Source organism: Strix uralensis, chromosome 32, assembly GCF_047716275.1.
Source record: "Strix uralensis isolate ZFMK-TIS-50842 chromosome 32, bStrUra1, whole genome shotgun sequence".
Classification (NCBI taxonomy): domain Eukaryota; kingdom Metazoa; phylum Chordata; class Aves; order Strigiformes; family Strigidae; genus Strix; species Strix uralensis.
In genome coordinates this window covers 2,647,794-2,660,302 of record NC_134003.1, presented here as the reverse complement: position 1 = coordinate 2,660,302, position 12,509 = coordinate 2,647,794, and the positions used below count along the sequence as shown (strand labels likewise).

The 12,509-nt window shown below is 66.8% G+C and overlaps 2 protein-coding genes across 5 annotated transcripts; both read right to left on the bottom strand.

Moving 5' to 3' along the window:
* Nucleotides 1–59: 59 nt before the first annotated feature.
* SF3B4 (splicing factor 3b subunit 4) lies at nt 60–4,939 on the bottom strand. Of its 2 annotated transcripts, none has more exons than XM_074852994.1 (6): nt 4,781–4,939; nt 4,096–4,224; nt 3,327–3,869; nt 2,714–2,908; nt 1,043–1,237; nt 60–554 (listed from the first exon to the last, which is right to left on the bottom strand). In XM_074852994.1, exons 1-6 carry the CDS (start codon nt 4,812–4,814, stop codon nt 370–372), a joined length of 1,281 nt encoding a protein of 426 aa, XP_074709095.1. In that variant the 5' UTR covers nt 4,815–4,939; the 3' UTR covers nt 60–369. The 2 variants fall into 2 exon arrangements, with proteins under 2 accessions (XP_074709095.1, XP_074709096.1); XM_074852995.1 differs by having other exon boundaries at nt 1,067–1,237.
* Nucleotides 4,940–5,315: 376 nt separating this feature from the next.
* MTMR11 (myotubularin related protein 11) lies at nt 5,316–11,304 on the bottom strand. 3 transcript variants are annotated; one of them, XM_074852966.1, is made up of 15 exons: nt 11,187–11,304; nt 10,988–11,103; nt 10,187–10,259; nt 9,953–10,095; nt 9,350–9,603; nt 9,118–9,205; nt 8,923–9,011; nt 8,700–8,821; nt 8,526–8,589; nt 8,207–8,277; nt 7,940–8,115; nt 7,679–7,849; nt 7,237–7,461; nt 6,732–7,013; nt 5,316–6,197 (listed from the first exon to the last, which is right to left on the bottom strand). In XM_074852966.1, the coding sequence occupies exons 1-15, from the start codon at nt 11,233–11,235 to the stop codon at nt 6,066–6,068; spliced, it is 2,055 nt and encodes a 684-aa protein (XP_074709067.1). In that variant the 5' UTR covers nt 11,236–11,304; the 3' UTR covers nt 5,316–6,065. The 3 variants fall into 3 exon arrangements, with proteins under 3 accessions (XP_074709067.1, XP_074709068.1, XP_074709069.1); XM_074852967.1 differs by having other exon boundaries at nt 10,232–10,259; XM_074852968.1 differs by lacking the exon at nt 7,237–7,461.
* Nucleotides 11,305–12,509: the final 1,205 nt, after the last annotated feature.

Here is a 12,509-nt window from a genome sequence, read left to right as displayed (position 1 = left end):
AGCGGTCGGCAGCTCGATCACAAATAGGCAGAGCCACGTCCCGAGCTCTGGGACAGCCCCCGGTTCTTAAAATGTTTTATTTGTAAAGGGGCGATCGCTGCTTTACATAGAAAAAAACAAAAAAATCCTGTTAAAAGTACCTTGAAAAAAAATCTTCCGAGGCTGAGATAAATGGAAGGAGGAGGGGAAAAGTAACCAAAATGGAGACTATAAAAAGAAATGAGGAAAAAGATGGGGAGAGGGAAAGATAGAGGGGGGAGCCGCGACAGAGCTGGACCCAACAGCCCCTCTTGGGTGCGGGTACGTCAGCCCAAGGGGAAACAAGAGGGAAGGATCCGCAGCAGGGAGGGGGCTTTGCCACCACCGTGTTTAGGGCAGGGGACCCCTCAGGGGACCCCTTGGTGGCACCCCGGGGGGCCTCTGCGCAGGGCGGGGGGGCAGGGGCACTCTCTGATAGCCATAGGGAGGGGGGCGAGGGGGCCCATTGTACCCGTGAGGAGGCATCAGCGGAGGAGGGCCGCGCATCCCGTGGTGCGGCATGGGGCCTGGGTGACCTGCGGGGACAGAGCACAGGCGTTAACAACCGCCGCGGGGTGAAGTCGAAAGAGCCGATTCCCCCCCCAAAACCCCACCCTTGGGTGCCAGCTCTACTGGGTGCCCACGCTTTGGGCTGACGTTCCCCCTCTGCCAGCAGGTCCTGGAGAAATGAGTCTCTCCGCAGCCGGTGGGCAGGAGAGGTCTGAGGAAACACCCCCCGCCCCGGCGCCACCATCAGCAGAGCCCAGTCGCTATCCTGACACGAGAGATGGGGTGCTGTCACCAAGAAAGCGCAGAGCCCCCCGAACACGAGGAAAGCCCCGAGGGACCCTGGCTTAGCAGCTCGTGGCTGCCAGGTTTTTGCTCTGAGACGCCTCCGCGGGGGGAGGCTGCGACGTCGCCTCCTTCCCGTCCCCGTTAAAAACTAGGAACGAGGGAGGGCGCGGGGCCGAAGCGAGCGCTCGACTCGAGAAAGTGTGTACGATCGATAGAAAAGAACACATACCGCCTCTTGCAGGCACCCACTTACCCATGGGCGACCCGAAATGAGGTCCTCGGGGTGGCATACCCATGGGTGGGGGTCCAGGGTGTGGCATGCCAGGGGGGGGCCGTGGGGGAGGCTGGCCTCCGGAGCCCGGTGGTCCTGGGTGATGCTGGCCCATCCCGGGAGGCCCGTGGTGGACTTGCATGGGAGGCATTCCTGGGGAAATAACGAGTCAAGGGCTGGTGGCAAGGAGGGCAGCGCGCTCGGCACGGCCGCTCTGAGCCCCCCCTGCAGCCCAGAGGGGCGTTGAATCCAGCTGTAGGGCTACACCAGGCTGCAAAGGGAGTTCTGTGGCCAAGAGGGAGGTTAAAGAGGAGAAAGCGCAGAGTTCTCCGACAAGAGGCAACAGGAACGGGCTGCAGCGCAGAAAAGGCTGCCTGGAGGTTAAGGGAGGGGGGCAGGAAAGATGGGACAGCAAGTGTGGTGAGTCCTGGGATGGGGGCTCGGAGGGGACAAACCAGCCCCCCTCGGAGGGGACAAACCAGCCCCCCTCGGAGGGGAGATTTCGGACAAGCTCCCTGAACAACCCAACTTTGAAGCTTGCCCTGCTCTGTGCAGAAATGGCCTGGGTCCCTCCAAATCTACTTTTTTTCGATGATTCTCTTATTAGATCCCTTTAAAACAATAAAAAAAAAAAAAAGCACAGATTCTTTTCTCCTCATCAGAAACCCAAGAGCCCGGCACGGCTCCCTGGGGCGCGCGGTGTGGAAGCACTGGGTCGGGCTTTCCTTTGCTGAGCCTAATTGGCTGCTCTAAAGCCAGCGTGTAATCGGGGACAAGCAGCAGCCATCTGGTCACTCACACGGCCAGAGCCACGATCACACAAAGCATCCTAATCAGCCAGCGTGGGAGAGCCTCTCGGTGCAGGGGTCGGTTTAGAGCAGGCAGGATTAAACAACAAAAAAAAAAAAAAAAAATTGAATTGCAAATTTCACTTAATTTTTGCATCTGAAACCAGAGTCTAGATGGATACGCTGCTCATTCCCCAGTACTACAGGGCTAAAAATGGAAGGAAATCAAAGAAACATTTTGTTCTCGTGTCTGGAATTAGCTCCTGCCTGGCAGAACCGCAGACTGTGCTAAGAAGGTTCCCACTTAACGTATTAATTTACACCAGAGAAAAACGATGAAGACTCAGAGTCTCGTTAACATCCTCCCAGCCAGAAGAGCACCCGAGTTGTTACCAGCCGGCGCCGCGCCAGCCCCTGCCCTCCCGTGTCCCGCACCCTCAAGGAAACCAACGTCTCGCCCCGAGCGGACGCCTCCCAGAAGGGCTCTTACTTCCCAAAACGTTTCATAAATCCCGCTGGGCCCCGCTCCAGGTTATTTTTTAACACATTTTAGAACATCCAGGAGAAAAACCCAGAAAGCGGGCGCGGCGCCGCTGACGTGCTGCACTTGCTCCTACGCAGACCCTCTCTTTTCCTCACCCCTGCGCCGCAGAGAGCAACATCTCGGGGAAAGATGCTGCGTTCCGACCCTGAGCAGAGGATGGCAACAGTTTTCTCCCCGTTTTATGAAACGGGAACCTCAGGGGAGAAAATGGAGGGGGGGGCGATTTACCCAAACCCACCCCCTCGAAGGAAAAGACAAAGCTACGTTTCCTGAGCCCAACACCAGCCTGATGCTCACCTGGATGGTGCATCCCGCCCGGAGGGAAGGGGTGCGGGTGTGGGGGGTGTCCCCCGCTGGGTGCAGCCCCGGAGGGGGGGCCGGGGGCACCCGCACCGGGCGGCATGGGTGGGGGTGGCATGGCAGGAGGCATGCCGGGAGGCATCGCTCCGGGAGGCGGCACCGGCGGGGGGAACGATCCTGGGGGTGGAAGGCCTGGGAAGAGAGACAGCGAGATTTTGGTTAAGTATAAAAAGCAAACAAACCTACAGGGAAAAAAAAATAAAAATAACACTCCCAGGCAATCGGGAAGGAGGTGAAAACGCAAACAGCCACAGGAAGCATAAAAAAAAACCCCAGCAGACAGGCGCAGGATCCTTCCCCTCAGCCCCGGGACGGCGTAGGCCGAGCCACCACGGGGAGGGAAGAGGATGCCCCTTCCTAAAGTCCTGCCAGCTCGCGATGCCGCAGCTCCGCTGAGGGTTTTGCGCCGATTATCACCAAAAATCTCCCCCATGGCGCAGCGCCGCTGCCCTGAGCCTCCCCCTGCGCCAAGGAACGGCTCTGCACAAGTCACGGCAGCCTCCTGTCAACCAACCCCGCGCAGAGACGGGTGCTGCCACGATTTACCCACCTGGAGGGGTGACACCAGGTCCCAGGGAGGTGACAACGGGAGTGGGGACAGACGGAGGAGGAGGAGCGTCGGCGAAGAGCTGATGGGGCCGGTCAGCCTGCGAGAGCGGGTTCTGGGCTGCCAGGAGACGCTCGGCGGCCGAGCCGTGCCGCTCGCCTTTGGAATCTTTTTTGAAGGCGTAGGAAACGGTGATGGGCCTGTTGCAGAGGTACTGTCCGTTCATGGCCTCGATGGCAGCGTCCGAAGCGTCGAAGCTGGCGAAGTTGATGAAGGCGTAACCCTTCGAGTTGCCCGTGTCGGGGTCTCGCATGATCTTGGGCGTCTGCAGGATGACCCCGAAGGCGCTGAAGGTGTCGTACAACAGCTTCTCATCGATTTCAGGGTCCAGGTTGCCGATGAAGATGTTGGCCCCCACGTCCAGGTTTTTGTTGTGGGCTGAGGCTTTGTTGACTCGGATCGGCTTCCCGTATAACTTGATCATATTCATGATCTTAATGGCATAATCTGCGTCCTCCTCGCTGAGGAACTCCACAAACCCATAACCTGCAACGAGTCCCCAGGCAGAGCTTTAGGAGAGGGCAGGCCCACGGCCCAACCCCTCCGGATCTAAAACCAGAGCCCCAGCCCCTTCTTAGGGGAAGGATGATGATCTCCCAAGGGGACCGCCCATCCCTCACCTCTCTTCCCGCAGTAATCTCTCTCTGAATGTCCCCAACTAAATTAATTTATTCACCAGGCAGCTTTTCAGAGAGAACAGTAAATATCTCACCTTGGTGCTGGCCTGTGACTCGATCCTTGGGCATGTGGGTATTGACCACCGGTCCCGCCTGGAGAAAGAGCTCCCACAGCAGCGGCTCGCTGACCTTCTCATCCAACCCCCCAACGTACACCGTCGCATCTTGAGCGCACGGAAAAAGAGAAACCGAGTTAGACCCGTGAGCCCGGGAAGCTGGAAGCCTCTGCCTGTGTGAGAGCCTGAGGGCTTGATGCTGAAATCTCTCGAGTCCGAGGCAGAGATCCCCCTGAAACTTTTAATCTGATCCCCCATAATTATGCCCTCAATCAGGGAGGCCCCCGTGCCCCCCCTCTTTCTTCTAGGGCGACCAGAGCCCCTCCACTCCTGCTTCCCTGGAACCCTACTTGTGCCCAGCGAGGCCAGGAACCCCAGCTGACACCCCCCAGGTATCTGGGGAGCCCAGGCCCTCTCCAGAGCCCCCTCAGCGCACCCCATGTCTCCAGGGACCCCATGCGCCCCCCCAACCCCCTAACCATCCCCAGGGAGTCCGGGACTCCCCACCCCCAGAGCTCCGCCATGGCCTCAGGAGGGCGCCCATGGAGTCCCCAGAGATCCGCCCCCCAACCCTCCACACTCCCCGGGAGCCCGGAGCACCCCCGGTGCCCCTCCATGTCCCCAGGCCGGCCCCCGGCAGGTCCCGGCAGGCCCCGGCGCTCACCCTGGTTCCGCTCGGAGATTGGCCCGGCCGCCATCTTGCCCCGCCGCCCGCTCCCGCCCGCGCGGCGCCGCCGTCACGCAACGCCGGTACGCCGTGACGTCAGCCGCAGCGCACGAGCCCCGCCCCCTCGCGTCGACGAGCCGCGGACGGGCCGGAAGTAGCGTCAGCGGCTGAGCGCGGCGAAGGCGCGGCGGCCATCTTGAGTGCGGGCGGGTGGCCTGAGGGCACAAGCCCTGCCGCCCTTCTGTCGCGATATCCGCTGCCGTGACAGGCGACGACATCACCCTCACGGGCCTCCTGGTAGCGGTGGGGGTCCTCAGTGCCCGGGGACCCCAGTTCAGGGGGATCCCAGTGCCAGGAGATCCCAGTGCTGGGGGATCCCAGTGCCCAGAGATCCCAGTGCCAGGGGACCCCAGTTCAGGGGGATCCCAGTGCCAGGGGCCCCCCTTGTCCACAGGTCCCACCTCAGCCTCACGTCCCGGGGATCCCCCAACCTGCGCCCCCCGCCCGGTTCCCCCCTCGCAGCCACGCGCCGTCGCCTGTAAAACCGGGCTTTAATGGGCTCCGAGGTACAAACCGCGCCAAACCCCGAACGCCACCGGCCGAGAGCCCCCGTGGGGCGACGAAGCCCCCAGCCCCCCCCGGGAGCAGGAGGGGGCCCGCACGTGGCTCCCCAGGCTCCCGCAGCGTCCCCATCCCCGTCCCCGAGACATTTCGGGTCCCCGGAGCGGGTCCCTCACGCCGTCCCGTGGCGGAGGGGATGGGAGCGGGACGTCGGCCTCCCCGCGGCCTCTCCCCGGGGTGCTGTGGGAGCTGGTGTCCCCGTCCCCCTCGGGGACCCGCGTCACCGTCATGGCACCCAAACGTGGGCCCCCCCCAGAGCCGAGGGTTGGGGTCCCGGCACAGCACCAGGGTTCCCGCACCGGTTGCAGGATTAAACCCCCCAGTAACGCCCCGCGGCGGGGCCGGATCCTGCTCATCCCAGCCCTGAGCTCCTCAAAGCCTCTGTGGAGGTAGCAAGAATTTCATGAAAATCCAAGAAACCGCCGTGTCCAGTGAGAGTTGGGGGCACCTTTGGGGACCCCCCCGGCTCTGCCTCCTCCAGCCCAGGCACCGGCCGCTGCGCAGCACCGCAGGATCTGGCCCCGAAGAGCCCCGCGCCCCGGCGAGGAGCAGGAGCTCAAAGGCAACAGGCACAGGGTGGTTTGGGGGGGATGGACACCCCAAAACCTGCGTGGCTGGAGGGAGCCCCACGGCGGGGGGGGGGTCCCCACCCCTGGGGCCCTCAGCGCGAGGGTGCGAGGGGGCTGCCGGCGGCCTCGGTGCGGGGTCCCTGCGCCTGCCAGGCGCTGAGCTGGTCCTGCAGCAGCGTCAGCTCCTCGGCCAGGCCGGCCGGAGACGGGGCGAAGCGCCCGCGCTGCGGGGAGAGGGGGTGTCCGGCCAAGGGGGGACACACGGGGAGACGGGGCACGGGGTGGGAGGGACGGACACGGGGTCAGATGGATGGACATGAGGTGGGACAGACAGACATGGGGTGGAAGGGATGGACACAGGGTGGGACAGACAGACACAGGGTGGGACGGATGGACATGGGATGGGAGGGACGGACACAGAGTGGGATGGACGGACACGGGGTGGGACGGACAGACATGGGATGGGACAGATGGACACGGGGTGGGAGGGACGGACATGAGGTGGGACAGACGGACACGGGGTGGGATGGATGGACACGGGGTGGGACAGACAGACACGGGGTGGGACGGGTGGCCATGGGGGTGGGATGGACAAACAGGGTAGGACAGACATACCCAGGGCCAGAACAGCCACACACAGACCCCCCGCCCCAGCCTCACCCCAAATCCCCCGAGCCAGGCCCCCCCCGAGCCCCCTGTGGCAGCGCAGCCCCGTCGTGCCTCAGTTTCCCCTCGTGTCAGCGCCCCCCCGGCGGTACCTGTGCCTCGGGCAGACCCCGCAGGTAGCACCGGCGCCAGAGCCGCACGGAGGGTCCCGCCGCGCAGGGCAGCAGCAGCCCCGGGGGGGGCACGGGGGGTCGGTTGCCCCCCGGGCTGCCCCCCCCCGCCCCCCGCTCGCCGAGGCTCTCCAGGGAGGGGGCCCAGCGCGACAGGCGTGGGGGGGGGCGGCCGCTCCTCCAGGGGAAGGGTTGGGGTGACAACGTCCCCTTGGTCAGCACAAACACGTTCGCGGCCGCTGGCCACGGCCCGGCGTCAGGGGGCTGGGAAATGGGGGGAAAAATAGAGATTAGGGAAAAAAGCGGGAGGGAAAAGCCAGCGGGAAGGGAAAATGGAGGGGGGGGAACCCGCAGTTAGGGATGGGGAGGAGTTTTGGGAGGCGCGTGGCGCTGGGAAGGGGTTTAGCGCTCAGAGCACCCCAAACGGAGCGGGGGGCGTCGTGCAGCAAAGCCCCGGTGCCCGCCCCAGCGCCGAGCCCCGACTCACCCTTCCCGGGGTCTGGGGGTTCACGGTGTCGGGGGGTCCCCCGGTGCCAGCAGCCCCCGCCGGGTTCCTGAACCGGGCCCGGTGGCGCCGGCTGTAGCGCAGCCCCCAGGCCCAGACCGCGGGCAGGGTGCAGGCAGCGCTGCCCCCCCTGCCCGCCCGCCGCCCGCCCGCAGCCGCCTCCCGCCAGCCGCTCACCGGCGTGTAGGTCTGGCTGCGGGGCCGGTGCTGCCGGGAGGAAAAGGGGGAAAACGGGAGCTTTTAGGGTCGGGGGGGGGTCAGTCAATCCGACGTGGATGGGGAAACTGAGGCACAGCGCGGCTGGATGCAGCCGAGCGGGACGGGAGAGAATTAATTCACCTCCGTCCCCAAATGTGTCCCTAAACCCTCTCGCTGGCAAAGGGGACACAGGGGTGTCCCCCCCCGCGCCCCCCCCCCAGCTCACCGGGCTACCGTGGCCCCGCTGGCGCTGGCAGCTGAAGAGGAAGGTGCTGAAGTAAGGGGCGAAGCTGCTGTCGTGGAGGGCGAGGAGATAAGCCTCGGTGAAGCCGAAAGCCGCCGGGAATTGTCGCACCAGCTGCCACGTGCAGTCCAGGAACAGCAGGAAAACGGGGGCCTGGTGGGGGGGGGGGGTGGGGGGACACATCTGGGTCCCCCAATAAGCTCCGGGATGGGGGTTTGGGGGGGGCGTGGGGTGGTTTCTCACCTCCTCGCGGGGGCTGTCGCGGTGGAGGAGCCCGAGCCGGTGGGGAAAGGGGTGTCCGGCCGCCACCCACTCGCGCTGCACCAGGCTCTGGAAGCCAGGCAGGGTGCGGGCGTGGGGGTCCCCCAGGAGCTGCACCAGCGAGGCCACCAGGCAGTTCAGGTCGCGGTCTGATGGCTCTGGGGGGGGGGACAGGAGGTGGGGGGGGGGTCCCCAGCGTGTCACACACCCCCCCCCCGCCCCATCCCCGCGCTCCCCCTCCGGCGTTACCTTGCAGGAGGACGGAGCAGCGTCGCCCCACCAGCAGCGACGCCACCTCGACGGCTTTTCTCAGGCAGGCGCTGGGGGGAAAATTGGGGTGTGGGGTGGGGGGGGGGTCAGGGCACCCCAAAACACCACAGTCGCCTGCCCCGGGGGTCTGGGATACTTGGGGGGGCGGCAGGGGACCACCCACCTGCTGCAACACCCCCATCGCCCAGTCAGGCCGCGACAGGGGCTCAACCCCGTAACGGGGGTGTTTTTAGGGTGATGTTTTCCCACCCCGCACCCCAAAAAATGCTCCCCCCCCCCCGCCCCGCCGCCCGCTCACCGCACATGGTCCAGCCAGCGCGTCCCCTCCAGGGCCGAGAGCCACTTTTCCTCCGCTGCTGCGCCTGGCTCGCGTGGGCAAAGGATGGGGGGGGGTGTCAGCAGAGAAGAAGGAGCCCCCGGGGTTTTTGGGGGGGTCCCCAGCGGCTCCCCCCCCCACCCCGACCCCGCTCACCGGGCAGGCAGAGCGCCCGCAGCTTGAGGTGGGCGAGCTGGATGTCGGCGAGGGTGGGCAGCTCGGCGGTGTCGGCCAGCACGCAGGGCCCGCGGCCGCCCAGCAGCAGAGCCTCCAGGCACCTTTCGGGGGGGGCAGAGGGGCCTCCAGGGTGAGGCAGCACCCCCAGAAACACACCACCCCCCCCCCCAAACCCCAGGACCCCCCTCTGGGTGTGACTCACCTCACGTCCTCGCTGCCCGGCTCCGAGGCCGCGTGGAAGCCGGCGGCTCTCAGCAGGTCTCCGCCGCCCGGGTGGTGCCAGCACAGGCGCTGTGGGCGAAAGGGGGGTGACACCCCCCCACATCACCCCCACATCCCCTTCCCTGGCCCCCCCCCGCCCCAGCACCCCATTGTCACCCCCCCCCGGGGCACTCACAGGCACCCGGCGCTCCTCGAAGTGGGCAAACGTCCGCTTGAGGTCGTGGTCCAGGAGCCCGCTGGGCACCCACAGGTACCGGGGGAGGCTGTGGACAGAGGGCGGGGGGGGTGTCGTAGGGCAGGGTGTCCCCCCCCCAGCACCCCCCAGCACCCCCCAACCATTTTGAGCAGTTCACGGGGTGTTTTCCCCAAACCGTGGACGAGGGGAGGATTTTCCGGCTGGGCCGTACCTGGGGGCCATGTCGAAGCGCTCGTTGACGGCGCTCACCCTCCAGCCCGCCGCTCCCAGGCGCTTCAGCTCCTTCTCCCAGTCGTGGAGGCTCTCGAAGAGGAGGGTGGCAGCTGAGTCTTCCTCCTCCTCCTCCTCCTCTTCCTCCTCCTCCTCCAAAGGGCCTTCAGCAGGGCAGGACCAGCCATCGTGCCCCTCGCCGGCGTCCCCCAGCCACGCGGCCGCCTCCCGCGCTTGGGCGATGGCGTTGGCGACCTGCAGAGAGAAGCCAGACCCCGCCATGAGCCCCCCAAACCCCCCCTCAAAGCCCCAGACCCTGCCATGAGCCCCCCAAACCCCCCCTCAAAGTCCCAGACCCCGCCATGAGCCCCCCAAACGCCCCTCAAAGCCCCAGACCCCGCCATGAGCCCCCCAAACCCCCCTCAAAGCCCCAGACCCCGCCATGAGCCCCCCAAACCCCCCTCAAAGCCCCAGACCCTGCCATGAGCCCCCCAAACCCCCCTCAAAGCCCCAGACCCCACCATGAGCTCTCCCCCCGGTGCACCCCAGAGTCCAGCACGAAGCCTCCCTGTGCCCCCCCATAACCGCCAGGCCCCCGACTCACCCGAAACGCCTGCGGAGCCAACCCGTTCTCGTGGAAGTGGAAGCGGAGCAGGCGGAAATCCCGGCAGAAAACGGCCAATTCCTCCGGGATGAACTTGAGGGTGGAGGTGGCCGTCAGCACCTTGGGCTTGGTGAAGCTGCTGGCTGGGGCGGGCGAGGAGGTGGGGGGGTGGCTGTCAGCGCTGGCTGAGACCTGCCCAACTCATCACACGGGGCTCGGGGCTGTCACCTTTACCTGCCACCAGCTTGCGGATGCAGGGCAGCGCCACGTCGTACTCACCGTGGAGGAAGGCCCGAGAGCCGGGGGCCTGTGGAGAGCGGGGAGAGCTGGAAGCTGCCCCGGTGGGTGTCCCCCCCGCCCCCCCCAGCCCCCCGGGAAGGGCAGCGGGGCTGGATCTGGGCTCCTGATGCTTTTGTCCCACTGGAGCTGGCCCCTGCGGCTGCCCCTTGTCCCCCACCGCGGCGAGGAGTTCCCCAGGTGAACAGGGTGGGGCTGCAGCATGGGGGGCTGGGGTGGGGTCAGGATGGGGCCGGGAGGCCACTGGGATGGGGTGTAGATGCAGCTGGGATGGGGATGAGGATGGGGCTGGGACGGGGCCTGGGTGGAGCTGGGATTGGGCTGGAATGGGGCTGGGATGGGGCTGGAAAGCCACTGGGATGGGGTGTAGATGCAACTGGGATGGGGGTCAAAATGGAACTGGGACTGGGCTGGGAGGCCACTGGGATGGGGGGTAGATGCAACTGGGTCAGGATGGGGCTGGGATAGGGCCAAGGTGGAGCTGGGATGGGGCTGGGATGGGGTGCAGATGAAACTGGGATGGGGATCAGGATGGGACTGGGATGGGGCCAAGATGCAGCTGGGATGGGGCCGGGAGGCCACTGGGATGGGGCGTAGATGCAGCTGGGTCGGGGATCAGGATGGGGCTGGGCTGGGGCTGGGCGGGGGTCAGGATGCAGCCGGGCCGCGGGGTCGGGCCGGGCTGGGCCGGTCCCGGGCCCCCCCCCGTGCCGGTGCCGGTGCCGGTGCCGGTCCCACCTGGGCGGGCAGGAACGCGACGCGGCGGTTGGTGCAGAGCAGCGTCCCCGGGACGGAGCCGTCGCCGCCTCCGCAGCACTGCCGGGCGCCCGCCGCCTCCTCCAGCACCAGCTCCCCTGCGGGGACGGGCCGCTGGGTCCGGGGGGGGCCCCGGGAGCGCTCCCCCCCCCCTCCCCGAGCATCCCGGCACCTGCCCTACCTGGGAGGCCGGGGAAGGCCGGGCGGCGGCTGCCCGGGGCCCCGCTCATGGCCGAGGGACTTTGGCCGGGCGGGCCCGGGGCGGCGGCGGCGGCGGGAGCCGGAGCGGAGCAGCCCGGGAGCCCCGAGCGCCTCCGCCCCCCCCGGCATCCCGCCCCCCCCTTCCCGGCTCCCGGCGGGGCGGAGCGGCGACAGCAGGCAGGAGGGCCGCCCTGCCTGCGCCCTGCCTGCGCCCTGCCTGCGCCCTGCCCGCGGCTGCCACCCCCCTCCCGGGAGCGGGGAGAGCCCGGGGGCGCGGCCTCGGGCACCCCAAAAGGATGAACAGCGGTGGAGGGGACCCACAGCTCCGGGCACCCCGAAAACGGGGGATGGTGCTGGAGGGGGGGACACCAGCCCCAGGCACCCCAAAAAGGATGGATGGTGCTGGAGGGGGGCCCAGCCCCAGGCACCCCAAAAAGGATGGATGGTGCTGGAGGAGGGGGGGGGGCAGCCCCAGGCACTCCAAAAAGGATGGATGGTGCTGGAGGGGGGCCCAGCCCCAGGCACCCCAAAAGGCCGGGGTACCCCCCTCCCCAGCCCATCCCCGCCGGCTGGTGTGGGGGGGCCCCCGCAGACCCCCCCGGCCTCTCCCCGGGACAAGGCTCCGCCGGGAGGAACGAGCCGCTCCGTGACTCACCGCCGAGGCACGACCTTCTCCTCCCAACCCCGGAAAAACCCGCGCGCTGCCGGTCCCCCCCCCGCCCCCCCCCAGTGCCAAGCCGGTCCCAACCTCGCCGAGGCGACCCAGGGTCCCACCGGCCTTGACCTTGCTCCTGGCCGCAGGTGGATGGTGGCCCCGGGGCCACTTTTGCCACCCCCCTGCTGCCATGGAACCCCTGGGGACCCCAAAACCCAAACCCCCTCAGCTCCCCTCCTCCTGCCGGGGCACCGGTGCCAGCACCAGTTGGGATAAACCCTGGCATAACCCAGCAAACCCAGTGCCCGTCGGAGCGCAGAGCCCGCTAAAAATCTTATTTTAGGTGTATTTTCCCCCAGATTTTTGGGGCAGCCCCATTTTGGTGGCTGAGGCTCGTGCACCCCGATTTTTCTCCTGTGGGAAAATCACCTGGCGGAGCATCCCGGGGGGGGCCAGGCCGGGTCTTTGGCTCCAGCACCTGCGGGATAAGAGGAATTTCCTGCCGGGCTTTAACCCAGGGCGGCTCTCCAGGGCGAGGGCAGTGTCTGCGCCAGCGCGGGGTCAGCCCAGGCCGCCCCGAGAGCCGGAGGAAAATTGGCCGGCGCGGGCGAGCCGGCACCGACGTGGCGCTGGGCACGGAGCGGCCGC

Coding starts and splice junctions, on each gene's coding strand:
- SF3B4 (XM_074852994.1), bottom strand. CDS start 4,814: ATGGCGGCCGGGCCAATCTCCGAGCGGAACCAGG. Junction 4,225..4,780: donor AATCTCCGAGCGGAACCAGG/GTGAGCGCCGGG, acceptor CGTGCGCTCAAG/ATGCGACGGTGTACGTTGGG. Junction 555..1,042: donor GTGGGTGCCTGCAAGAGGCG/GTATGTGTTCTT, acceptor CTGTCCCCGCAG/GTCACCCAGGCCCCATGCCG.
- MTMR11 (XM_074852966.1), bottom strand. CDS start 11,235: ATGAGCGGGGCCCCGGGCAGCCGCCGCCCGGCCTTCCCCGGCCTCCCA. Junction 9,206..9,349: donor CGCTTCGACATGGCCCCCAG/GTACGGCCCAGC, acceptor CTCTGTCCACAG/CCTCCCCCGGTACCTGTGGG. Junction 8,116..8,206: donor CTGCTCCGTCCTCCTGCAAG/GTAACGCCGGAG, acceptor CCCCCCCCCCAG/AGCCATCAGACCGCGACCTG.